The 25,488-nt window shown below is 43.8% G+C and overlaps 1 protein-coding gene across 1 annotated transcript in view; it reads left to right on the top strand.

Annotated features, from left to right (window-relative positions):
- The window catches only part of LOC145356666 (E3 ubiquitin-protein ligase rnf213-alpha-like), a 164,179-nt gene that overhangs the window by 9,599 nt on the left and 129,092 nt on the right, over window positions 1-25,488 (top strand). The window contains exons 2-10 of the mRNA XM_080209532.1: window positions 125-467; window positions 2,268-2,591; window positions 3,465-3,624; window positions 4,353-4,582; window positions 6,940-7,111; window positions 8,184-8,365; window positions 10,886-11,281; window positions 15,400-15,485; window positions 19,469-19,621. Coding sequence (XP_080065658.1) covers window positions 168-467; window positions 2,268-2,591; window positions 3,465-3,624; window positions 4,353-4,582; window positions 6,940-7,111; window positions 8,184-8,365; window positions 10,886-11,281; window positions 15,400-15,485; window positions 19,469-19,621 — 2,003 coding nt within the window. The 5' untranslated portion in view covers window positions 125-167. The remainder of the gene's footprint in view (window positions 1-124; window positions 468-2,267; window positions 2,592-3,464; window positions 3,625-4,352; window positions 4,583-6,939; window positions 7,112-8,183; window positions 8,366-10,885; window positions 11,282-15,399; window positions 15,486-19,468; window positions 19,622-25,488) is intronic.

Genomic DNA, 25,488 nt, shown 5'->3' with positions numbered 1-25,488 from the left:
TGCTCCAGGAATTCACTTATTTCCATTACTGTTGATATCCTATATATTTTTAGAACTTCTAGAAGTATTTTATACTCATGTTAATAACTTTCAATGTATAATGTCCAATCAAATTTTATTTCAGAAAAGAATGTTTACTTTAAAATGGCTTCGATGTTGAGATTGAAATGGAGGACGACATTGTGCAGCCTGAGGTGGCACATCAGTCCCAGAAAACATCTGGACCGGACTCATCCACATCACTCACTGATCACATTCCTCTTCAAGTGCCAGTCACTTTAGAGTCTGCGTTGGCCACAACTACAACTGTAGACTCTGATTTCAATGATGCATCTGAAACTCTAAGTGAGTCTATCATCTCAGAGACTACCACTGACAGAGTACCAGCTGATGAACAAACTGCTTCTCTTTCATTGTCTCAAAACTCCAGCCATGAAGGTACCTGTCTTCCACATTCTACAGAGAAGGTAAAGTTTCATATCTTATTTGCAAATGTACTTTCCCTAATACGCAATGGCCAGATATGGAGAACTTACCAGAGGGTATGGTGTTTTAAGATTGCAGGAACACTTATGATTAAAGTAATCCTTGCCTTGTCTAATTTAATTACAATTATGACAGTTTGTTGGAAGAAAATCACCTCCATTGTGGCATTTTCTTTATTGCCAAGACAAAGTGGAGAAATATCAGAGCTGGTAGTGGTCTGATCATTAAGACTGATCAACTTAAACGTCCCATAATGTGCCAGGCTTACTAAAGAGGAGAATACACTCACTCTGTCCAACAAAGATATAGACATCACCATTGGGTTTGGTCCCGTTGTAAAGTAGTAATGACTGCAACTTGCATTCATATAGTGCTTTGAATGTCAAAAACTATCCCAAGACACCTTACAAAGGTGTATTCAGATAAAAGGAAATAGTAAGCCAAATAAGGAGTTGTTAGGAGCAAATGTGTCCAATTGGCCACACGTGTTTAGTTGCTTACTTTCTCTACTTTGACAAAGTGGCATGGTGGCACAGTGGTTAGCATTGCTGCCTCACAGCGCCAGGGACTGGGGTTCAGTTCCCGGCTTGGGTCACTATCTGTGTAGAGCTTGCACGTTCTCCTCATGTCTGCATAGATTTCCTCTGGGTGCTCTGGTTTTGTTCCACAGTCCAGAGATGTGCAGGTTAGGGGGATTGGCCATGCTAAATTGCCCTTTAGTGTCAGGGGACTAGCCAGGATAAATGCGTGGGGTTATGGTGATAGGGCCTGGGTGAGATAGTGTTTGGTGCAGGCTCGATGGGTCAAATGGCCTCCTTCTGTACTGTAGGATTCTTTGATTCTATGGTTTGCTTAAACAATCTAAAATGAGCTAGCAGTGAATGGACAGTTAGTTTTTTTTTATCCTGCTCAATCTTCATTTTTTTAATAAAAATTCACAGAACAATAATTTAGACTCTTTGTAGATTTTCGTTTTCTAACATTGCTGTCATTTTGTTTTATTTGATTTGAAATGAAAAAATCTTGCAAATATTATGCAGCAACAATGGAAAATAAAACCTGGTGCAGTGTACAACATGCTGTTGACCTGTTAGGAGCCCATTTCGCGCTAGTGTCTCAGACCAATTTCACCCTCACCCCCTCCAACCAAAAAACATGTTTGGTCAAACAGATGTGTCTTAAGAAGGATGTTAAAAGGGGGAGTGGGAGGTAGAGGAATTTAGGAAGGGGATTCCAGCATGAGGGATTTAGATGATGGCTAGTAGTGGCAAGGTTGGGTGGAGTCAGGGGAAAGTGGGGAATGTACAAGAGCCCCAAGATAGAGATAAAAGACTTCCTGGAAGGGTGTTGCAGAGTTGAAGGGGGTTACAGAAATGGAAATGGCGAAGCCACTAAATATAGTAGGTGGAATTTTCCCATCCTGCCCTCCACGGGAATCATAGCAGGCAGAGGCAGACAAAGCAAAGGTCCGTTGACCTCATGCGGGAACTTCCAGCCTTGGGCAAATGCAGCTGGAAAACCCTGTCCAATGAGTACTTTAAGTTACAGTGAGATATTGAAGGTGACAAATGCTTATGAACCAAATCACAGTAAGAGAGGAGCTGAGAAAGCTGACTGGGTTGGGTGATGGGGAGACCTTTCTGGAATATGAAAATGGATTTTACTTTTCTGCATCCTGTGGAAACCAGGTGAGTAGAAAGTTCCAATCAAAGTGGTCTATTTAGTGCTTAGACTGGCATGGTTTATTAAAGTATAGTTTCATGAATCTTCACTCCATGCAGGAAATATTACCCAGTGAAATGGACAAGATGCAGACTGCAATACCAGAGGAATTCCAGGAAATATCTCCACCAAATGCAGTTATATCGGACGGTCAATGTTTTCCTCATCGAGACCCAGTCTCATTGGAATCTGCTTCAGAAATAGTTGAAATTCTAGACTTGGGTGGCATTGATGTATCTGACATTCCAAACAACCTAATGTCTAATTCACTAACAATCGTCGGCGAAGCCTCAACTCCCAGAGAAAGTCTTTCTCCTTCACTTTCTCAAAGTGCAACACAAAAAAGAACCGATCTACAGGAACCTGCAGGGAAGATTGTTGAGGTATATTCGATTTCACGCAAGTCCCAGTTTTATGCTTTTGTGATTACTTGCATATCCTGTGAGTATGGTTTTGGAGAAAAAGGCATATTTACAGAAGAATTTGTGGTAATATAAATGCAAGAGAATTTGCAATTTTTTTTTAAATCCTGGGCAGTCTAGTCAAAAGGTCAAGACACTTATTGCAAATTGTGACATATAGGGAGGTTGTGTTTATCTTGTATATTTTCTATTTGAATTTTCTCTATTCTTTAGTCTTAATCAGATGGGATCTGCTTTCTCCTGTGCTGTGGTTCATAATGGAGCATAGTGGAGCTGCCTATAGGTGCAGGCTCAGTTCATTGAAGTAGAGTTCAGGCAGTTCGGGTGGCTTAGTTCCAGGTTAAGGTTGCATTGCAAAATGATCAACAAGTACTGGGAACTCAGAAAAGTTTGAACATTTGCTCATCAGTATTCTGTGTGATGATTCCTATTAATAATTGGTCACTGATTAGCCTATCTTCAGAGCCCACTGAAATATTTCCCATACTCTTTAGCTCAGCATGAAATTCAGCCTGTGGATACAGCATTCATTAACGTGATATAACATGACATAACTGAGGAAAAAAACAGTATGGCGACTAGGGGATTTTCACAGTAACTTCATCGCAGTGTTAATGTCAGCCTACTTGTGACATTAATAACTTTTCCTCAGTGCATACCAGTATTCATTTTTTAAACAAGTCATAAACTGTTTAATTTCCAATGTCTCCCTAAATTAGCACCATTAGAAAGGTCACCTATGTATGCCAAGCCCGTTTGTTACTTGATAGAAATTTAAATACGGTATTTTGCACTGAGACTTAGTAGCTAATAAAGTTATTTTTTGCAATGCAGGAACACCAGAAACAAAATAGAAATGATCAACATTCTGCTTTCCTGGAGAAATCAGGAAATTTGCCTTGCCCGCCTGAGGAAAAATCATCTGCAGATTCCACACTCCCTAAGGTTGCAAATCAGCAACATGAGCACAACATTGCTGCAACTGCAAAAGGAGGTGAAACTTTACATTTCTGCTCAAAGTCATACAAGGAATTGCGAAACGAGCAACAAGGAAGCATGGATATGCATGAAGTCTAAATTTAAGTTTTGATAATATAATATTGATATCCCAATAAATATATAATACAAAATATTGGAATAGTAAAAGGACTATTTCTGTTTCCAATGTCCATAAATGGCATCATTATTTCATCATTTAGGAGATTAGGTTCACATGGCGAGTAATTCATCTTCTGTAGTACAATCAATACTGTATGGAATGGTTAATTGCTGAATTAGAATCATAGAGTAGAATCATAGAATCCCCACAGTGCAGAAGGAGGCCATTCGGCCCATCGAGCCAGCACTGACAACAATTCCACCCAGGTCCTATTCCTATAACTCCACATGTTTACCCTGCTAATCCTCCCAAGACTCAGGGGCTATTTAGCAGGACAAATCCACCTAACCTACACATCTTTGTGACTATGGGAGGAAACCGGAGCACCTAGAGGAAACCAACGCAGACACGGGGAGAATGTGCAAATTCCACACAGACACATGTCCTTGTCCCCGTAAAGCAGTAATGCTAACCACTGTGCCGCCATGCCACCCAAATTGGGACCTGTCATCCCATGTCCAGAATGTACAAGGGCATAGCTTTTAGATCATGAATTAGTTCCGATTGGAACAATTTTGGAGTGATGGACCACCATCCCTTTTATTTTCTGTTGGTTTTATCAGATGTGATAAGTGTTCCAGCCCTACCGGAGGAACAGAATTTACACAGGAGCGCTAAGCAGGCAGACCAGAGTGTCCCAGGGGGAGTTGATGGATTGGATATTGAAATAAAAGCTGAATTTACTGATGATGATGATTACTTCACTGTTACTACAGATGAGGAAAAGGATTCGTCTTTTAAAACAGACACTGTCAGCAACACTGAATGTGTGGGAGATAAACGCAAGAAGAAGGTAAGTATGGAATAAACATAAGTTTTATCCTTCAATGAAGGGCCTGAAACAACATTGTGGGATATGACTCATCAGTGCTCCCTGATCTGAAACTCCCCTTTCTCTAATATTTTAGCAGAGGTGTTGTTTTGTTGGAAACAATTAGTTTAACCATCTAAATAGCTGAGAAAAACTCATCATAGATTTAATTGTTATTATCCCACAGAATAACTTCAGGTCTAATATTTCTACAGCTAGAATAAACACCTCATTTATATTGTTGACCATTCAATTTTTCATCTAACTGTTTGAAAGAAAAGCTGAAGTATTGCTGCAAAGAGAGACATGTTGTCGAAAATTTAAATTTTGCACTCACCAGGACGAATACAAGAATGCCAAATTTCTCATTATACTAGAGGAGAAAAGGGTGCTGATTGGTTGGCAAGTCGACTCTGGTTGAGACAATTGGTTGAGCAAAGGGGAATCATAGGCTCCCCAGTCAGCTTCTAGTTGCTTTGTTCATGTCAGTGCATTGACCAATCAGACTTGCAATGACATGTTTACTCAAAGTCAACTTGTTGCTATTAGGAGAGGACAGTAAGTCCAGCACTAGATAGGATTGGTTGTCAAATAGGAGGCAGAGAGTGGGGGTCAATGGGTGCTATTCGGATTGGCGGTTGGTGACTAGTGGGGTGCCCCAGGGGTCGGTGCTGGGGCCTCAGCTATTTACCATTTATATAGATGATCTGGAGGAGGGAACCGAGTGTAGGGTGTCGAAATTTGCTGATGACACCAAGATTGGGGGAAAGGCAAATTGTGCGGAGGGTGTGGAGAGTCTGCAGAAGGATCTAGATAGGCTGGGCGAATGGGCCAGGAAATGGCAAATGGAATTTAATGTTGGCAAGTGTGAGGTGGTCCACTTTGGTAGGAAGAATGGTAGGAAGGACTATTACTTACGTGGCGAAAAACTGCAGCAGGCGACGGTGCAGAGGGACCTCGGGGTCCTTGTGCATGAGTCGCAAAAACCCAGCCTGCAGGTGCAGCAGGTGGTCAGGAAGGCGAATGGGATGCTGGCCTTCATAGCGAGGGGGATTGAATATAAAAGTAGGGAGGTCTTGCTGCGGCTGTATAGGGCATTGGTGAGGCCGCAGCTGGAGTACTGTGTGCAGTTTTGGGCGCCGCACCTGCGCAAGGATATTTTGGCCTTGGAGGGAGTGCAGAGGAGGTTTACTAGGCTGATACCGGAGTTGAGGGGGTTGAGCTATGAGGAGAGGCTGAATAAACTAGGCTTGTACTCGTTAGAGTTTAGAAGAATGAGGGGAGATCTCATTGAGACGTATAAGATGATGAATGGGATGGATAGGATAGAGGTGGAAAGACTCTTCCCGCTCAAAAAAGACAGTAGGACTAGGGGGCACAGCCTCAAGATAAAGGGGGGGCGGTTCAGAACGGAGTTGAGGAGGAACTTCTTCACTCAAAGGGTGGTGAATCTCTGGAATTCTCTGCCCGTTGAAGTGGTGGAGGCTGCCTCGCTAAATATTTTTAAGAAGCGGGTTGATGGGTTTTTGATAAGAGAGGGGATTAAGGGTTATGGGGAGAGGGCGGGAAAGTGGAACTGAGCCACGACAGATCAGCCATGATCTTATTGAATGGCGGGGCAGGCTCGAAGGGCCAGATGGCCTACTCCTGCTCCTATTTCTTATGTTCTTATGTTCTTACAATGCAGCCTCACTAATGAGACCATTCTTAACACAGGATTCAACTCTATTACCGAGATGGAATTTGTACTAAATGCAATTTAGCATCGTTTTTACTTCAGACTAAACGTTGGCCACCAGAAAGGTTTAAAATGAAAATCACCTCCTTTAACTTTGCATTGCAGTTAAATTTATGGAATGCAAATCAGTTTCTAAAGTCCAAACTGATGAAAGTGTAATGTTGTGAGACTTGCCTTTCCTGGAGTTGTCCCAGTGTCACATAAGGCCAAATCAGTCTGAGTCGACACAATAACTGCAGCATTGCTGCAACTGGTTCACACATTAGCTACAGTTACAGTTAAAGGCATCAACAATACTGAACTGAGGACATTGAAGAGTGGTGTGCACAGTTTTACTGTTGTATTTTCACTCTAGCATGTTAGTGCTGTACCTTAAAGATAGCACATGAACATCAAACAGTTTTGTATTTTCTCTTTTGACTTATATTCTGATTTGGTAGCATTTTATTTTTCTAAAAAGAAACCTAAACCGACTTTTCTTAATTCTTGAAAAAAAACCTCTTAAATGCCACACTCCAGATGTAAGGAAACGAATGCTGACTTTATTTATTAACTTACCTGGAGTGGATTGTTCATTAATGCCCAGTGGGTTATTTGACAGAGAAGGCACAGAAACCGAAGCAATAAGAAGAAGAAAGACTCAATTCAACAAACTGTTGCAACAAAGCAAGGGAAGGAGGCACCAGCCAGTGATTCTGCCAAATCAACACACAGAGAGCAGGGAGATGGTGAACGTGATCATGATACCGGTCAATCTGGCCACGCTGAAAAAGGTGAGGTGCTGATAACAAACAAAAAACTTGATTGGCACATTGATTCTGGGCAAAAGGGAAGCAAATTATTTTCCCACTGCATTAATGGTTTCACAGTGTAACATCAGGACAAAATGAAGATACCGTGGGCAGGACTTTACAGCCTCGCTTGTCCCGAAACTAAAATCTCGCACAAGGTCAATGGACGTTCCCATGCTCTGCCCTTCACCCGCTCTGATCCCCCTGACGAGCAAGGCGGAGATTTCACACTTAAACTGAGTTACCAGCTTTCAGACTCACAGGGTTAGACTTCATGCCCCCATCCCCCACTGGGTGTGTCCTCAGCAGTGAGCAGTGAAATAAAATGACTGCCTGATCCACCACCTTCTCACCCAGTCTCTGAGTTGTCCCTCACAATACCATAGGTGTGTCAGTGCCAAAATCAAGTCCAGGGTATTTCACATAAATAACTACTAGCCAATTGAACTTGTTTCAAAGCTATGTGACTGGGATATTATGCAGCATGCCGTAATACGGTTGGCAGTAAGCAGTCTGTTTTTTGAGGCAGAGTTGGAAAAAGATGGGGTAGAAGTGGGTGGGATTGTGTCCTGTGCACATTGGGAGCACTCCAGCCAATATGTTATTCCTCCTTTGATCTGTCCCGCCCAGCCTCAAAAAACAGACCCAACTTACTCAGCCTCGCCATCCACCTTCTTTTCTTTGTGTACTGCTTGCAGTCCCAAAAGTAACCACTACTAAATCCCCTCACTGCTGTGACTGCCAGAGCTGATGGCCAGTCAGCATCATGGCTGTGGACTAAGCTTCTTTTCAGTGTGCGTCAGCTGACAATCCTCTGGGCGGGGGTGAGCTGTCTGCCTCAACTGCGCCCCTGACCCTGCACGCCCCTACCCACACTCCACCTCTAAAATCCAGCCAAAGAAACTGAACCAAACTGACGTGACAATCTTTGCACGAAACAAGCCAAAGTATCATTCGAAACATTGCTAGTATTTGCTAAATCTTTGCAGCAGTTGACTTTTCGTAGCCTAACACAAGTTATCTAATGTTGAAATGTCTTTTCTGAAATTTTAAGGTGTCCTCCCAGGCCCCAGTGAAACAGCACAAACTGCTGAATCCAGTCTGACTACAGGGGGAAAGCAGTCTGAAGTTGTTCAAGACATGAAAGAAGTGGCTGCACAAGACGCTACCAAGGAACAAATTCCCTCCGCGGAGAAATCTCTAGGAAATGATGAATGTATCAACAGTAAATCAAAGGTATGGTAGTGTTAACCTTTAAAATGTATATCCTGTGCTATGAGATTTTGTCTTTTGCCACTTTTATCTCATCTTTCCCTCACTCTCGCAGATTTGCCAGTCATCATCATGTGTGTATTTAGATAGTGAGTATTGGCAGCCTATTGTCCATGGAGAGTCATTCTCCCTCAGTCAGTGACTACATGCGCTCTTTCTAATTGAGGTCATTGGGACAGCAACCATATCAGGGGATTGCTGACTGATTCTTTCTTCTCCCTCCTTATTCAAAGGAATTGGGGCCAGAATTAGTGACCCAACCACTGAAATGTGTGAACTTTGCATAAAGCTCAGTATTAAAACCTGAAGCTGTAGATGTGCACTGCTTTATATTACACCAAGCTGTGCCTTAATCCACCAGTCCAGCATGGAACACAGACACTTGTTCTATTACAGTGAGACTGAGGCTGAAGTTCTCCTGTCTCGCCCGCCACGGAAATCATGGTGGGCAAGACAGGTCAGTTGAGCTCGAATGGGAATTTCCGGTCTTGGGGCACACGTGTCTGGAGTATCCCGCCCTGAATCTTTCATTATGCATACGACACAAGGCACAAGAAAGTCTTGATAGGAAAAAGTGTGTGAAGTTATATGTTTCTGAAGTTCAAGACAAATTGCCAAAGAGTTAAAGCAACAGCTTTACATTACATGGCACCTGAATACTTATGGATACAGTTGAGTATGCAGGAAAACAGGGTTAAAAGGGGGCATGGTGCTCATTAAAAAAAACTTTGACACACAATTCAAGTCCGAATTACTGAATACTATAATCAAATTTGTCCAAAGCTGCTTGCAATGATCTTGCTGAGGCCACTCTTCCATCACCAACACCATTTATTTACAACATGCATAATATACCGTTCCTGCAGCTACAATGTACGTGACAAATCCAGGAGTCCTTTGACTGCCGGCCTGAGTGGAGCTGGCTGGTTTTCAATGTCCCGCTGCTCCTTTCCTATTGGGTGAGCCTCCACTCACTTAGTGAGGGAGCTTGTATTCTATGGGGCCCACAGAGAGATCTGGTGATGATGATGATCCCACGTCATAACATCCCTATCAACTCCTGGGCTCCCTAGTCCTGAGATGGTCCTGGTGCTTTCTCACAACTTTGCCTTGCACTTGGACTTTGTAATACACGGAGCCCTATTTTTTCCATGATGATCCCGGGAACCCAACTGAGAGTGTCTCCGAAGCTCCTCACTGGGTCACTGGTTTTGAATGTTCTTTCTGTCCTTGCAGAGGCATAGTTTTTCTTCTGGTTGTTCTCATTTTGGGACTCAACCCTCCCTGCCAGGTTTGGGAACAGTAGGTTTAACCATGTTCGATGCCTTCATCCCATTAATAATACCACTGGCAGATTCCTGTCATTCTGTGCAGGGTAATCCTTCAGTCAAATTGAAATTGCACCAGTTTAGTCTCTGTGGATGCTGCAGATTGCTTCTTTAAAGCATTGCCAAGCTTAAAACCACCAGTTCAACCAACCCATTCAATGGCAGGTGATAGGGTGCTATCCTAATGTTTTTGATTCTACTGGAAAGTATTGGTGCTTGTAAAGGCAGTGCCATTGTCAGAATCCAGGAGTTTAGGTGTCCCATGCGTACAGAAACTCTGTCATAGTTTCTCAGTGCTAGCATGAGAAGTGGTGGAGTGCATTGGAAGTGGTGGATGTCATGTGATGTATCTCCAATCATTTGGAGCATGCATTGACCATAATTAAGAACATGGAATCCAAAAAGGCTCAGCAAAGTCCACATACACTCACACCCAGGGCCTACCAGGTTACTTCCTTGGATGTAGGAAGGCTGAAGGGAGGAGTTTTTCATTTTCCAGGGCACCATACGCAGTTGCTGGCCTGCATTTTAATCTTTCAAATCCCAGTGTGGCCGTCATGTAATTCCATAAATATTGGACTTCACCCTGGGTGAGGGGGCAACTATGTGGGCTCCCAGAGGAACATGCAATCCTCAACATTGAACTCAGCTGGGTTTCACTTCATCTGAGGGCCGTCCTCTGAATTCCCCATTATAATGTTATGGCCGGGATCTTATGGCCTCGCTTGTCCCAAAACTGGAAATCCTATCCGAGGTCAACAGGCCTTTCTATGGTTTGCCCCTTCACCACGCCGATTCCCATGGCAGGTGGGACAATAAAATTCCGAATTATATGCTTTAATTTAGATAGGACTGGGTCCCTTTGCCTCCAGGCCTTGTTTTACCTTGCAGACCGGTGGGAACCCGATCAGGGCCAGTGGGGCGGATTGGGTGAATCCTGATTGCCTTCAATTCTAGCCAACACCTCATTCAGCAGGACATCAGCCGTCTGCCGGGGCTGAAGAATTTGCCCCAATAGTAAGAGTCATTCAATATTACCGTTCCAATGAACATGTATCATTTAATAACACTTGACCTTGACCTTTCAATATTGTTTTGGATTTTTTTTGAATCAGTTGTACATGATTCAATTATTTTCTTACATTTAAAAAACCAGAAGAAGAAAAGAAAAAAGAGCCAGAATGAAAAGAAGAATTCTCAGAAGAAAAGTAAATTGATTCAGGTTGCTGATGTGGAGGAGGATGCAGCAACACCTGTTGCCTCAGACAAAGTGTTGGAGATGAAGGCGGCTCCCACGTCACAGACCAGGAATGTGGATTCCGAGGACACAAAGGAAGGTGGAAAAGTCAAACCTGAGCCAGAATTGGAAGTTAAAGATAGAGCTGATGGTGCTTCACAGAGTGGTCAGAGCAAGAGCGAAGGCACAACCAAACAGATAACCGTTAAAGATCAGTCAGCCAGTTGCAATGGAGGCAAAAGTGCTACTGTACAAGAAAATCGCAAAGCCACCCCGCAAAAGGCAGCAGAGCACAGTGGCAATTCCAACATATCGGTCAGTGTGTTACACTTCATACTCTGTTCTTTACTTTTTTTAGTTAGAAAATAGCAAACGAATGAAATGAACACTGCGTTGGAGGTAAATGAGAGTAAGAGAAACAACCTCATTGCCTGAGGAATTGGTTGACTCACTGTGTCCATGAGTAGTTTAAGATTTCACGGTACTAAAAAGTTGCAAAAGGCAATGAAAAAGTAAAAGGTAATTGAGTTCAGGAGAAAAGAGATGTAAAATCAAAACGAGTTTTAAAAAATGACAGTTGGAGAAAATGCAACAACTTCAGGTTCCTCCACTGTAATCATTGCCAACTAAGCACCAGAAGGCTTGGAACACTATATTACCTGTGTGTGGAACTAAGATACTCAATACATTAATTGCACCAGTGTGTCCTCATGCAATTATTGCATTAGAAAATGTATAATATTTAAGCCATTAAAACCTGGGGGAGCATTACATTTGGAAACCGTTGAAATTATAGTAGCCAGCACTGAGGTGAAGGAAAGTGGAGAGTTTTTGGGGAGTTGGTTGAGATGGTTGTAATGTTGGAGGATGTTACAGACATAAGGAGGGGTGGGACTATGAGGGATTTATTCAAAAGCTTGAGAATATTAACATAGGCTCCCAGTGCATCAATGCAGATCGAGTAGCAGAGGGGTGATAGGTGGATGGGAGTAGATGCAGGATAGGGTACAGTCGCAGAGTTTTATAGAGGATGGCGGATGGGTGATTGATGAGGGAAGTGTTGAAATAGTTGAGTCTGGAAAAAGCACTGGTGGATATCAGCAGCAGGTGAATTGAAGTGGGCAATATTATATGGAGGTGAAAATTACAGTGGAGAATACTCTCGAGATATCCCTAGGGTGGAGATAATGTGGCTATGCTTTTATTGGTAGTCGCAGAGCCATGTGAGAGCCGACTCCCTGGACTGGAAAATGGAGGATATGTGTTGGAGGAGGCACAGAAAGGTATAGATGGGTTGATCAGATGGGCCGAGCAGTGGCATGTAGTATTAAACCCTGATAAATGTGAGGTAATGCACTTTGGAAGAAGAAACAAAACAAGGAAGTACTTAATGAATGGCAGGATCTTGGAAGCTCAGAGGAATCTTACGATAATTATTCACAGATCCCTGAAGTTGGCAGAGCATGTGAATAGGATAGCTGAGAAGGCACGTGGGACACTTGCATTCATCAGTTGAGACATAAGAGTATAGGAGCAAGGAGGTAATGCTGGAGTTGTACAGTCCACAGCTGGAGAACTGTGTGCAGTTCTGGTCACCTCACTGTAGGAAGGATGTGATTGCATTAGAAGGGGCACAGAGGTGGATCACCAGGATGCTGCCTGGGATGGAGTATTTGAACAAGGAAAGGAAAGGCTAGATAGGCTTAGATTGTTTTCTTTAAAGCAGAGAAGACTAAGGAGGGCATGCTTGAGGGGTACGATCAGGGTGAGCAGAGAGCAGTTGTTCCTCTTAGTTGAGGGATAAATCACGAGGGGACATAATTTTAGGGTAAAGGGAAAAAAATACATTTTCACTCAAGAGGATGGTGGGAATCTGGAATGCACTGCCTGGGAAAGTAGTGGAGGCTGGGATCCTTATGACCATTTAAGAAATATTTGGATGAGCTCTTGAAATGTCGTAACATTCAAAGATGTGGGACAATTGCAGGAAAATGGGATTAGCGTGCCTTTAGTGGTAATTATTGTTGGCACAGCCTCAATGGGCTGAAAGGTCTTTTCTGTGCTGTATGCCTCTATAATTCTTAATCAAGAGATCTTTGGAAATAATGAATAAGGCATCTGCAATTTCCAATTCTTAAGACCACCAGGATCTGGAGAGAATCGCATATGTCAAGTTCCATTATTTACTCCTTTACTATTTAATCTACCAAATTCTTCCACATTCAATTAATTTTTGATGCCTTTGTACTGTTGATATTTTGCCCTCTTTCCCCATTGTGAAAATGGATACAATTAACAAGTTGCTGGCTCGCTGAAATCCACGACATCCACTGTACCTTGCTTCTGAAAAATTATAGAACAACAGCATCCTTTTAGAAAGCAGAATTATTGACCTTTCCTTAGTGTAATTTTATGAATGGTATATGTTGAACATACTGTGCTACTCAAACAGTTTATAGACCAAACTAGCCTCAGTAAGATATCAGTCTTGAACATTAGTGTGTAAAATTAGAACATAGAACATAGAACATAGAACACTACAGCACAAACAGGCCCTTCGGCCCACAAGTTGCGCCGACCACATCACCTACCAACCTACAGACCTATCTATAACCCTCAATCTCATTAAACCCCATATACTCATCCAGAAGTCTTTTAAAAGACCCCAGCGAGTTCGCCTCCACCACCACTGACGGCAGCCGATTCCATTCACTCACCACCCTCTGAGTGAAAAACTTACCCCTAACATCACTTCTGAACCTCCCTCCCCGCACCTTAAAATTGGTCTTGAGTAGTAGCAAATTGGCCTATCTGTTGAGGGGCAGACCAATTTTATATTATAATAGGTTTTGCTGTACCCTGTTCCATGCATTGAAAAGTGATTGAACTTGACTGGATCACAAACTAAGGGGCAGGGCTGATGGTTACATTCATAAAGGTGATTGTGGAGAAATAAACTGCATTAGGCCAACTTAAGTAGACCATAGAACACTATAGCACAAACAGGCCCTTCGGCCCACAAGTTGCGCCGATCATATCCCTACCTACCAGGCCTATCTATAACCCTCAATACCATTAAATCCCATGTACTCATCCAGAAGTCTCTTAAAAGACCCCAACAAGTTCGCCTCCACCACCACCGACAGCAGCTGATTCCACTCACTCGCCACCCTGAGTGAAAAACCTATCCCAACATCTCCTCTGTATCTACTCCCTAGCACCTTAAACCTGTGTCCTCTCGTAGCGACCATTTCAGCCCTGGGAAATAGCCTCCGAGAATCCACCCTATCTATACCTCTCAACATCTTATAAACCTCTACCAGGTCGCCTCTCAACCTTCGTCTCTCCAGGGAGAAAAGACCGAGCTCCCTCAACCTATCCTCATAAGGCATTCCACCCAATCCAGGCAAGATCCTTGTAAATCTCCTTTGTACCCTTTCAATAGCTTCCACATCCTTCTGTGAGGCGACCAGAACTGCGCACAGTACTCCAATTAAAGCTGGGTTAATTCAAATGACCCCCACTTTGTCCTCCATGATAGCATAATAGAGCTAAACACCATTGTTTCACAATCAACAATAAAATAATGAATAAACTGCATGAATTTCATTACTTATTAATATTGCAACTTATTTCTGAAGTATAATGTGGAAGCCTTCATCGGCCGGAGCTTTGCTCAAGATTTGTCAAAACATGTTGCAGCTATATAAAACCTTAGTTAGGCCACACTTGGAGTATTGCTTGCAATTTTGGTCACCGTACTTTCAGAAGGATGTGGAAGCTTTGGAGAGAGTGCAAAGAAAGTCCCCCAGGATGTTACCTAGTTTTGAGGATGTTGACTATGAAGAGAGGTTAAATACACCAGGATTGTTTTCACTGGAAAGACAGAATGAGGAGAGACCTGATTGAAGTCTACATAATGTGGAGATGCCGGCGTTGGACTGGGGTAAACACAGTAAGAAGTCTGACAACACCAGGTTTAAGTCCAACCAAACTATCAAATAAATTGGTTGGACTTGAACCTGGTATTGTCAGACTTCTTACTGAAGTCTACATAGACAGAGTGGATAATCAGAGGCTTTTTCCCCAGAGTGGAAGTGTCAATTACAAGGGGGCACAGGTTCAAGGCGAGAGGGGGAAAGTTTAAGGGAGATGTGCAGAGGAAGTTTTTCACAGAGAATGGTGGGTGTCTGGAATGCGCTGCCAGAGGAGGTGGTGGAAGAAGGCACATTAGCAACATTTAAGAAGCGTCTGGATGGGTACATGAATAGGAAGGGAATAGAGAGATATGGACCGAGAAAAGCAGAAGGTTTTTTTGTAGTTTAGTTAGGGCATGGTGGCTGGCATGGGCTTGTAGGGCAAAGGGCCTGTGCCAGTGTCGTACTTTTCTTTGTTCTTTGTTAAAAGCTGAATGTTGCAAACTGTTTCCGCAGGGTGGAAGCAAAACAAAGGATGACAACAAGAACATTCCAGAATCAAGTCAAACGCACCAAGGCAAAAAAACATCTAATGATCAGAAGTGAGTCCAGTAAATTCATGGCAATGTTTTTCAGAGTAAACCAAATTGTATTATTACCTGTAATTTTGCTTCAATGAGAACACTATTGTTATGTGATATTAAACCAATATTCACAGAGATCACAATATTATGACTTTGCCAAAAGAGGAAAAAAATTGAGCTTTGAGTTCATTAAGCAGTTTAAAATGAGCGTGACTATTTTAGTTCCTACCCTTACCCTCCAAAATTAAGGTGTGAGGACATCTAGGGTGGGGTTTTATGGCCTCACTCAATCCGAGACCAGAAAATCCAGCCCGAGGTCAATGGACCTTCTCATTGTCCGCCCCTTGCCAGCTCCGATTCCCATCGTAGGTGGGATAGTAGAATTCCGGTGCTAGACTCTATGATCTTATGTTAACATGAACAAACCATGTGCCAGGAAAAAGGGTCTCAAAAGATAATATTGTTTCCTTGTAGTAGGTTCTAAAAATGGTATTTTATGATTTCCTAAATCCCTACTTGTATCGATGGATCACAATAATTCATTAGTCCAGCCGCCTGCACACATTTGCTGCAATCTGCTTCCTGAGTTAAACACAGAAACTAGGAGCAGCAATAGGCCATTTGGCCCTTCGAGCCTGCTATCCCATTCAGTATGATCCTTGATCTCAATGCCATCTTCCTACTTCCTCCCCGTACCCGTTGTTGCCATTAAAATCTATCTCTTTCTTGAATACATTGTGAATTGGCCTCCACAGCCCTCTGTGGTAGAAAATTCCACAGGTTCACTATCCTTTGAGTGAAGAAATTATTCCTCATCTCAGTCCTAAATGGTCTACCTCATACCATGAGACTGTATCCCCAGTCCACATTCCCCTACCAGGGAAAGCATTTTCCCTGCATCCAGTCTGTCTAGCTCTGCTAGAATTTTATACGTTTCTGTAATAATTCCACGGAGGCAAAAGTCCTGTCACCAAGTTACTTCATTTACACCAAACATCTGTACACAGCCAGCTCTCCAGTTGCTCCTTGCTGAATGCAGGCTGGGAGTCTGACACACCTGCTTTAAATAGGGAGCAGGAGGCTCTCTGATTTAACCATCAATTAGGACTCATCAGGTATCTCTTTTCTTGACACCAACCAAATAAACTAACTCAAATTAACTGAGGGACAAATTAAAAGCTCCCCAAAAGGAGGGGGGAAAGCCTGAACCAAAAATCAAAGTCGAAAGGAAACTTAAAACATCAAACCAAAAGATGATTATCAGGGTGGATAATACACCCCAGCCCCTGCGGTGCCCAATGGGCATGAAAGGTGTTAACTGTGCTTGTGGATACCGCATGCTCCCTCTCCAGGGACACCTGGTTGCAAATAAAGCCACGATAGAGGGGCAGATAGTCAGATGGACGACCCCGTTGGATTGCCTAGTACCTGGACCTATTGATGGTACACCTTGCCAGGCCCAGGAGCAGATTATAGCACTCATCAGGTATCTCTTTTTTCAATGCCAAAGACTTATACCCCTTCTCCCCCAACCCCCATCCCCACCCCCCCCCCCACCCCAAATGAAGGCCATTCTGAGGCTCTCTCTGCCCATCACTCCGCTGTCCAGGCTGATCCATAGAATCACTACAGTGCAGAAGGTCGTCATTTGGCCCATCGAGCCTGCGCTGTCCCCAATCCCACCCAAGCCCTATTGCCGTAACCCCATGCATTTACCTTTCTAATCCCTCGACACTAAAGAGCAATGCAGCGTAGCTGATCCACCTAACCTGCAAATTTTTGGACTGTGGGAGGAAACCCACACAGGGGAAGAACGTGTAAACTCCACTCAGCCAGTTACCTGAGGCTAGAATTGAATCCGGGTCCCTGGTGCTGTGAGGCTGCAGCGCTAACCACTGTGCCACCCCAGAAGCTAGCTTCTGACTGGACAAGCAGCTCTGCAGTATTTTTCAAATTTTACAAATGTGTCTGTCCTCCTTGGGGCCCCCTGGATTCTGTAGACTTCAGTTTGGGAGCTGCTGACCTAGTAACCCACAGCTTCATACCGTCCGTGCATTTGAATGCTGTATCTCTGGATGAAATACTGTTGTAGCAAAGTTTACTGAGGAGCAGGGCAACTTGGATAGCAACTTCCATGCTTCACTGTGCCAATGTGAATGCTATCCAATTTGCTCCTTAATGATAGTGAGTGCCTAATTATACTGCAAAATCTGGATCCTGACAAAGGAATCCTATAGGAAATAGAAGTGAAACTTCTTGACTCAGAGAGTGATGGGAATGTGGAATTCATTGCTACCTGGGGTGGGTGAGGCAAAAAGCAAAAATGTATTTAAGGGGAAGGTAAACAATTATATGTGGGAGAAGGGAATGGAAGGGGATGCTGATCAGGTGAACTACAGGGGAAAGCTCCTAAGAAGCAGAAACGTCACTTCACCTCTGTCTTCACCCAAGAGAATGAGGATGAAAGTATGGAATTCAGGGAGAGAGACTGCGAGGTTCTTGAGCAAATTGACACAAGGAAGGACAAGGTATTGGAGGTGTTGGCAGCCTTAAAAGTGCCCTTGGCTGCTAATGGAGGCAGAGGAGGAGACTGCAGGGGCTCTGACCCAAATTTTCATTTGGTGCACTCTCCAGTCATCTGGCACCTACCCAGTGTTGTACAGATAAAACAGGGAACTGTGTACCAGTGAGTCTTCCGGAAGGAGAACAACTATCTCCATTTGGTTTTGTCAGAGGGTGGTTATGCCTAACAAATTTGATTGAATTTTTTGAAGAGATGACCGGCTCTGTGGATTAGGGTAATGGAGTTGATGTACTTTATATGGATTTCAGCAAAGCCTTTGACAAGTTCCCACGTGGGAGACTTGTAAAGAAGGTGAGATACAGATTTGATAAAGTGGATTCAAAATTGGCTCAGTGGTAGGAGACAAATGGTGATGATAGAAGTCTCCTTTAGTGACTGGAAGCCAGTGTCCAGTACCGTACCACAGTGATCAATGTTGAGTCCTCTATTATTTATCATTTATATAAACGACTACGTTGGGGGTAGGATTAGTAAGTTTGTGGCCGATGGTAAAGATTAGTCAGGTGGTTAACAGTGAGGCTGAGTGTCTTGGGCTACAAGAAGATATGGACGGAATGCTAAAATGGGCAGATAAGTGAAAAGTTTAAGGTCAAATTATACCTTCCAAAGATATGACAAGGAGGTATTCAGTGAACGGCATGACAATAGGAAGTTCTGTGGAACAAAGGGACCTTGGCATGTTTCTCCATTGATCTCTGAAGTCAGAAGGGCATGTTAGCAGGGTGGCGAAAAAGGCATATGGAACAATTGCCTTTATTAGTCAAGGCATAGATTATGAAAGCAGGGAAGTCATTTTGCAGTTGTGTAGAACTTTGGTGAGGCCACAGCTTGAGTACTATGTGCATTTCTGATTGCACCGGAGGGGGTGCAGAGGAGATTCACCAGGTTGCTGCCTGGGATGGAACATTTAAGGTGTGAAGAGAGGTTGGATAGACTTGGGTTGTGCGTTGGAGCAGAGAAGACTGTGGGTGACCTGATCAAGGTGTACAAGATTACTAGGGATAAGGACAGAGTGGATAGGGAGCAGTCATTCCCCTTAGTTGAAGGATCAGTCATGAGGGGACATAGGTTCGAGGTGAGGGGCAAGATGTTTAGTGGGGGGATGTGAGGAAAAACCTTTTTATCCAGAGTGCTGACAGTTTGGAATGTGCTGCCTGGGAGAGTGGTAGAGGCAGGTTGCCTTACATCCTTTAAAAAGTACTTGGCATGTTGTAACATTTGAAGCTATGGGCCAGGTGCTGGTAGATGGGATTAGGTGGGAGTTCAGGTGTCTCTCACATGTTGGTGCAAACTTGGTGGGCTGAAGATCCTCTTTTGCACTGTGATTCAATTGTTAGCCTTGACCTGTTGGGCCCAAAAGCCCATTTCCATGCAGTAAATATCACGTAATTTTATATTTTGTATCTTTTTGTTACAGCCAACCTGCAGCTTGTTGCAATCCACCTGAACATACGTTCACTATTCATATCTACGTTATAATTCCGAAGGATGTTCGTTTTAATAAAACACATGACAAATTGTGGATATGTTTTGACAATGCACGTGATATACTTAAAGACATCTCTACTCGGTAAAGTAAAACAATGTATCCCATTCAATAATTAATTATGTTCTCTAGTTTGCTGCAAAATTGATTTGGATAATGTGTGTTACTGGTATAGTGTATAACTTAAAAATTTATTTATTGCTTATCTCTAGACTTCTTGAGAAGACTTCTTGAGAAGGTGAGAGGGCATGGGATCCTAGGGCCTTTGGCCTTGTGGATCCAGAACTGGCTTGCCTGCAGAAGGCAGAGAGTGGTTGTGGATGGGTCTTTTTCTGCATGGAGGTCGGTCATCAGTGGAGTGCCCCAGGGATCTGTTCTAGGACCCTTGCTGTTTGTCATTTTCATAAATGACCTGGATGAGGAAGTGGAGGGATGGGTTAGCAAGTTCGTAGATGATACGAAAGTTGGTGGTGTCGTGGATAGTCTGGAGGGATGTCAGAAGTTGCAGCGTGACATAGATAGGATGCAAGACTGGGTGGAGAAGTGGCAGATGGACTTCAACGCAGATAAATGTGTAGTGGTCCATTTTGGCAGGACCAATGGGATGCAGGAGTACAATATCAAGGGTAGGAGTCTTAGCTGGGTTTAAGAGCAGAAGGATCTTGGGGTCCAGGTCCATAGGACTCTTAAATCGGCTTCGCAGGTGGAGGATGTGGTCAAGAAGGCGTACGGTGTACTGGCCTTCATTAATTGAGGGATTGAGTTTAGGAGTCGGGAGGTAATGCTGCAACTTTAGAGGACCCTTGTCAGACCCCACTTGGAGTACTGTGCGCAGTTCTGGTCACCTCACTACAGGAAGGATATGGAAGCTATTGAGAGGGTGCAGAGGAGATTTACGAGGATGTTGCCTGGATTGGGAGGCATGCCTTATGAAGGTGGGTTGAGGGAGTGGAGAGACGAAGGTTGAGAGGCGACCTGATAGAGGTTTATAAAATGTTGAGAGGAATAGATAGGGTGGATTCTCGGAGGCTATTTCCCAGGGCTGAAATGGTCGCTACGAGAGGACACAGGTTTAAGGTGCTGGGAAGCAAGTACAGAGGAGATGTTAGGGATAAGTATTTCACTCAGAGGGTGGTGAATGAGTGGAATCGGCTGCCGTCGGTGGTGGTAGAGGCGAACTCGCTGGGGTCTTTTAAAAGACTTCTGGATGAGTATATGGGATCTAATGGCATTGGAAGTTACAGATAGTTCTATGGCTTGGTAGGTATAGATGTGATCGGTGCAACTTGTGGGCCGAAGGGCCTGTTTGTGCTGTAGTGTTCTATGTTCTATGTTCTAGTTACCCTTGAGAAGGTGGTGGTGAATTGCTTTCTTGAACCGTTGCAGTCCCTGAGATGTAGGTAAACCCACAGTGCTGTTAGGGAAGGAGTTCCAAGATTTTGCCCAGCAATAGTGAATAAACGGCAATATAGTTCCAAGTCAGGATAGTGAGTCACTTGAACTTCCAGGTGTTGGTGTTCCCGTGTGTCTGCTGCCCTTGACTTTCTAGATGGTAATGGTCGTGAGTTTGGAAGGTGCAGTCTAAGGAGCCTTTGTGAATTCCTGCAGTGCGTCTTGTAGATGCTGCACGCTGCTGCCACTGTATGTCGGTGGTGGAGGGAGTGAATGTTTGTGGATGGGGTGCCAATCAAGCAGGTTGTTTTGTCCTGGATAATGTCAGACTTCTGGACTGTTATTGGAGCTGCATTCAGCCAGGCAAGTGGAGAGTATTCCATCACACCTCTGTGTCCTGTAGATGGTGGACAGGCTTTGGGAAGTCAGGAGATGAGTTCCTTGCTGTAGGATTCCTGGCCTCTGGTTTGTTCTTGTAGCCACTGTATTTATATAGCTATTCCAGTTATGTTTCTGGTCAATAACAATCCTCAGGATGTTGATACAGGGGTATTCAGCGATGATAATGCTGTTGAATATCACAGGGTGATGGTTAGATTCTCTCTTGTTAGAGATGGTCATCGCCTGGCACTTGTGATGCACAGTATTATTTGCTATTTGTCAACCCAAGTCTGGATATTGTCCAGGTCTTGATGCATTTGGACATGGGCTGCCTCAGTAAGTGAGGAGTTGCAAATGATGCTGAACATTGTGCAGTCATCAGCAAACATCCCCACTTCTGACTTTCGGATCAAAGGAAGGTCATAGTTGAAGGTGGTTGGGCCTAGGCCACTACCCTGAGGAATTCTGCAGTGATGTCCTGGAACTGAGATGATTGATCTCCAATAACCACAACCATTTTCCTTTGTGCCAGGTGTGACTCCAACCAGTAGGGAGTTTTTCCCTTGATTCTCATTGACTCCAGTTTTACTAGGGATCCTTGCTGCCACACTTGGTTAAATGCTGCATTGATTTCAAAGGCAGTCACTCTCACCTCACCTCTGACAGTCAGGACTTTTGTCCACGTTTGAACCAAGGCTATAATGAGATCAGGAGCCGAGTGACACCTGCGGAACCCAAACTGAGTGTTAGTGAGGCTGTTATCGCTAAGCAAAAGCTGCTTGATGACCCCTTCCATCACTTCACTGACAATCAAGAGTAGACCGATGAGGCACTAATTGGCCGGGTTGGATTTGTCCTGTTTCTTGTGTGCAAGACATATCGGGACAATTTTCCACATTGCCAGGTTGATGCCAATGTTATAGCTACACTGGAACAGCTTGGTTAGGGTGAGGCAAGTTCTGGAGCACAACTCTTCAGGACTTTTTCTGGAATATTGTTGGGACATATAGTCTTTGTAGTGTCTAGTGCCTTCAGATATTTCTTGATATCACATGGAGTGAATCGAAGTGGCCGAAAACTGACATCGATGATGCAGGGGACCTTTGGAGGGGGCCAAGATGGATCATCCACTCGGCACTTCCGGCCAAAGGTTGTTCCAAATGCTTCAGGTTTATTTTTTACTCTGATCTGCTGGGCTCTTCCATTATTGAAGACTGGGAAATTTTTGCAGCCTCCTCCTCCAGCGAGTTGTTTAGCTATCCACCACAATGCACGATTGAGTGTGGCAGGACAATACAGCTTAAATTTGATCTGTTGCTTGTGAAATTGCTTGGCTCTGTCTATCACTTGGTGCTTACAATACTTGGCACACAAGTGGTCTTGTGATGTAGCTTCATCAAGTTGATACCTCATTTTTTAAGTATTTCAGGTGTTACTAACTGGCATACCCTCCTTCAGTCTTCATTGTTTTGTGGTTTGATAGTAATGCGTGGCTGGGGGATTAGCCGCACCATGAATTTACAGATTGTGGTTGGGTGCAGTTCTGCTGCTGCTGATGCCCCATGGTTTCCCAGTCTTGAGTTACTAAATCTGTTCAAAGTTTATCCTGTTTAGCACAGTGGTAGTGACACACCACAAAATGGTGGGAGATCCTCAATGTAAAGATGAGGCTTTGTCTCCACAAAGACATTGTGGTGGTCATTCCTATCAATATTGTTGCAGACAGATATATCTTCAGCAGGCGGATTTGTAAGGATGAGGTCAAGGGTGTTTTTCCCTTTTGTTGGTTCCTTCATCACCTGCCGCAGATCTAGACTAGCGGCTATGTCCTTTAGGACCCAGCCGCTTTGGTCTCTACTGGTGCTAGCAAGTCACGCTTTTGTGGTGGACATTGAATGTGTCCACCTGGAACACATTCTGCACCCTTGTCACCCTCAGTGCTTCCTCCAAGTGGTGTTCATAAGCTCAGGGGGATGCCATACATGGAATCAGCAAGACGTATCCTTGCTTAGGATCTTGATTTGCTGTTGAGAACTCCCACGTCAATTCCCTCACAATCTGTATGCCACCATGCCATGAGCCACCTTTCTGCAGGATTGGGTTTGTTTGGGGCATTCACTGTAAGGTACGATTCTGTGAGAGTAACTGTCAGGTTGTTGCTTAAGTAGCCTGTGAGATAACTTTCCCAATTTTGGGAAACGCCCCCAGATGTTAGTAAAGAGGACTTTGCAGGGTTGTCAGGGCTAAGCTTGCCATTGCCATTTCTGGTGCCTAGATCAATGCCAGATGGTCCATCCAGTTTTATTCCTTATTGACGTTATGGTGGTTTAATACAACTGTGTGATTCACTGGGCCATTTAAGGGTGAACCACATTCTTGAGTCACATTGGGTGAGAACAGGTAAGAATGACAGACTTCTTTCTCTAAAGGGATATTAATGTTTTTTTTTAACAACCATTGCTACCTGCTCATCATTAGACTTTTAATTCCAGGTTTTGATTCCATCATCTGCCGTGTCCCCAGAGCATTAACCTGCAACTCTGGATTTCCAGTCCAGTGACAATACCACTACGCCACCATCTCTCAGACACATCCAACCAGCAATAACATTTTAATTTATTGGTACTTAAGTTGCAGTACTGCTATATCTAATCTGTTCAAGAACACAGGCCATCAATGTTATGTCAATTTAGATGTGAGATGATTCTTTCCCCACAGATCAAAAGGAATTGTATTTAATTGAATGTGTGTGTACCCATCGCTTTGGCACTGTTGCAATTTTTTACCCTTATTCTGTATGGATTCTGGAGCTCAAAGCATTCAGTAAATAGATCAATCCCGGAATGCTTCCAAATATATCAGCAGGCTTTAAATTACAGAGTTTCTCTTCAATCTGTTCAGCTCAAACTAAGAACAGAGTTAAGTGCTGCCACTATGCTTTTAGGGTCTTGGACTTGCTTAGATTAATAGTAGAGACTGAGGTTGATTTTCCTACCCAGCAATCGATTCTGCACACAAAGCTCTTCATTTCCATGGAAATATCTCAGGCAGTACTTCTGCTGCTCCAATCTTTAGGGACCTTCTGGATTGTTTTGTCTCCGTACCAGTCTCTGATTATTACAAGGACATTTCCATTTTTACCCTTTCCACCCATGTAACTCGAGTTTCCCTCTGTGCTAAGATGGCCGTGAGGGGATCATTAATAGATCATCCCATGGGCTTCATGGAGTATGAGCTGCCTTATGGAGCAAGCAGAGATTTGCCGAATGGGAAACAGTCAGCGGGTGTTTTTCCTGTTATTCTTCCTGGTCCAGAGTTGTGGGCCCCAAGGTGAAGACTACTTGAGTGTAAGCCACGGTCATGGCCCCTTTCTTTGGTGCACAATAAAGGGTGTTAGTGATGGCAAATTGGAGTTTGGCTGAATTAGTCCACTCTGCGCATTTTGGATGCTGCTCCAGACCAAATCCTGTCACTTCTATTTTTCCCTTTCCCTCTCTCCTTTGTTCTTTCACTATTACCCATCTCTCCTCTCAGGTACTCTGCCCTTCCAAATTTCAACTTTCCTGTTTTTCTGACACCATCCCACGCTTGACTCTCAGATAAGCCCATAGTTCCTGTCTCTCTCTCTCGGAGGTAATCGTCACTGCCCCATTATGTGCAACAACCCTAACTACCCCACCTTACCCACTCACCAACCTTCCCACACTGCGCACATGCTGAGTAAAACCTTGCCAATCTCCTCATTACACTCACCCCTCTCAGCATCAGCATCATGACCTTGATGGAAATATAGCTAGGAGGTCTCGATACAACCCCTCTAAATGAATCTTCTTCCAATATCTTGAGAGTTATTGATCAGAAACATTAGAGGTGATTGCCACCAAGATCTTCTGGCCCTGCCAATGGCGAACTCCCGCCACAGGTTTTCCAGCGGGGGATTCAGTGGAAATCCCATTGATAATGGTGAGACAAGAAAATCATGCTGCTGTCAATGGGATTTCCACTGAATACATATCATGGCGGGCAGCCTCCCAATCCAAGATTGACGCTGCTGGAATGAGGGGAGTGTGTGGAAATCCCTCCCTTTAACTTTTTTTCTCTGCAGGATCTGTGTTACCTGCTGCATATTTCCAATATTTTCTGACTTTTCATCTTGGTAATTTAAACCTCCATCTCAG

The sequence above is a fragment of the Carcharhinus amblyrhynchos genome, chromosome 21 (genome assembly GCF_965287045.1).
Source record: "Carcharhinus amblyrhynchos chromosome 21, sCarAmb.v2.hapA, whole genome shotgun sequence".
NCBI classification, from domain to species: domain Eukaryota; kingdom Metazoa; phylum Chordata; class Chondrichthyes; order Carcharhiniformes; family Carcharhinidae; genus Carcharhinus; species Carcharhinus amblyrhynchos.
Note: the sequence above shows the minus strand (reverse complement) of the source record. Positions and strands in the feature narration are given on the sequence as shown.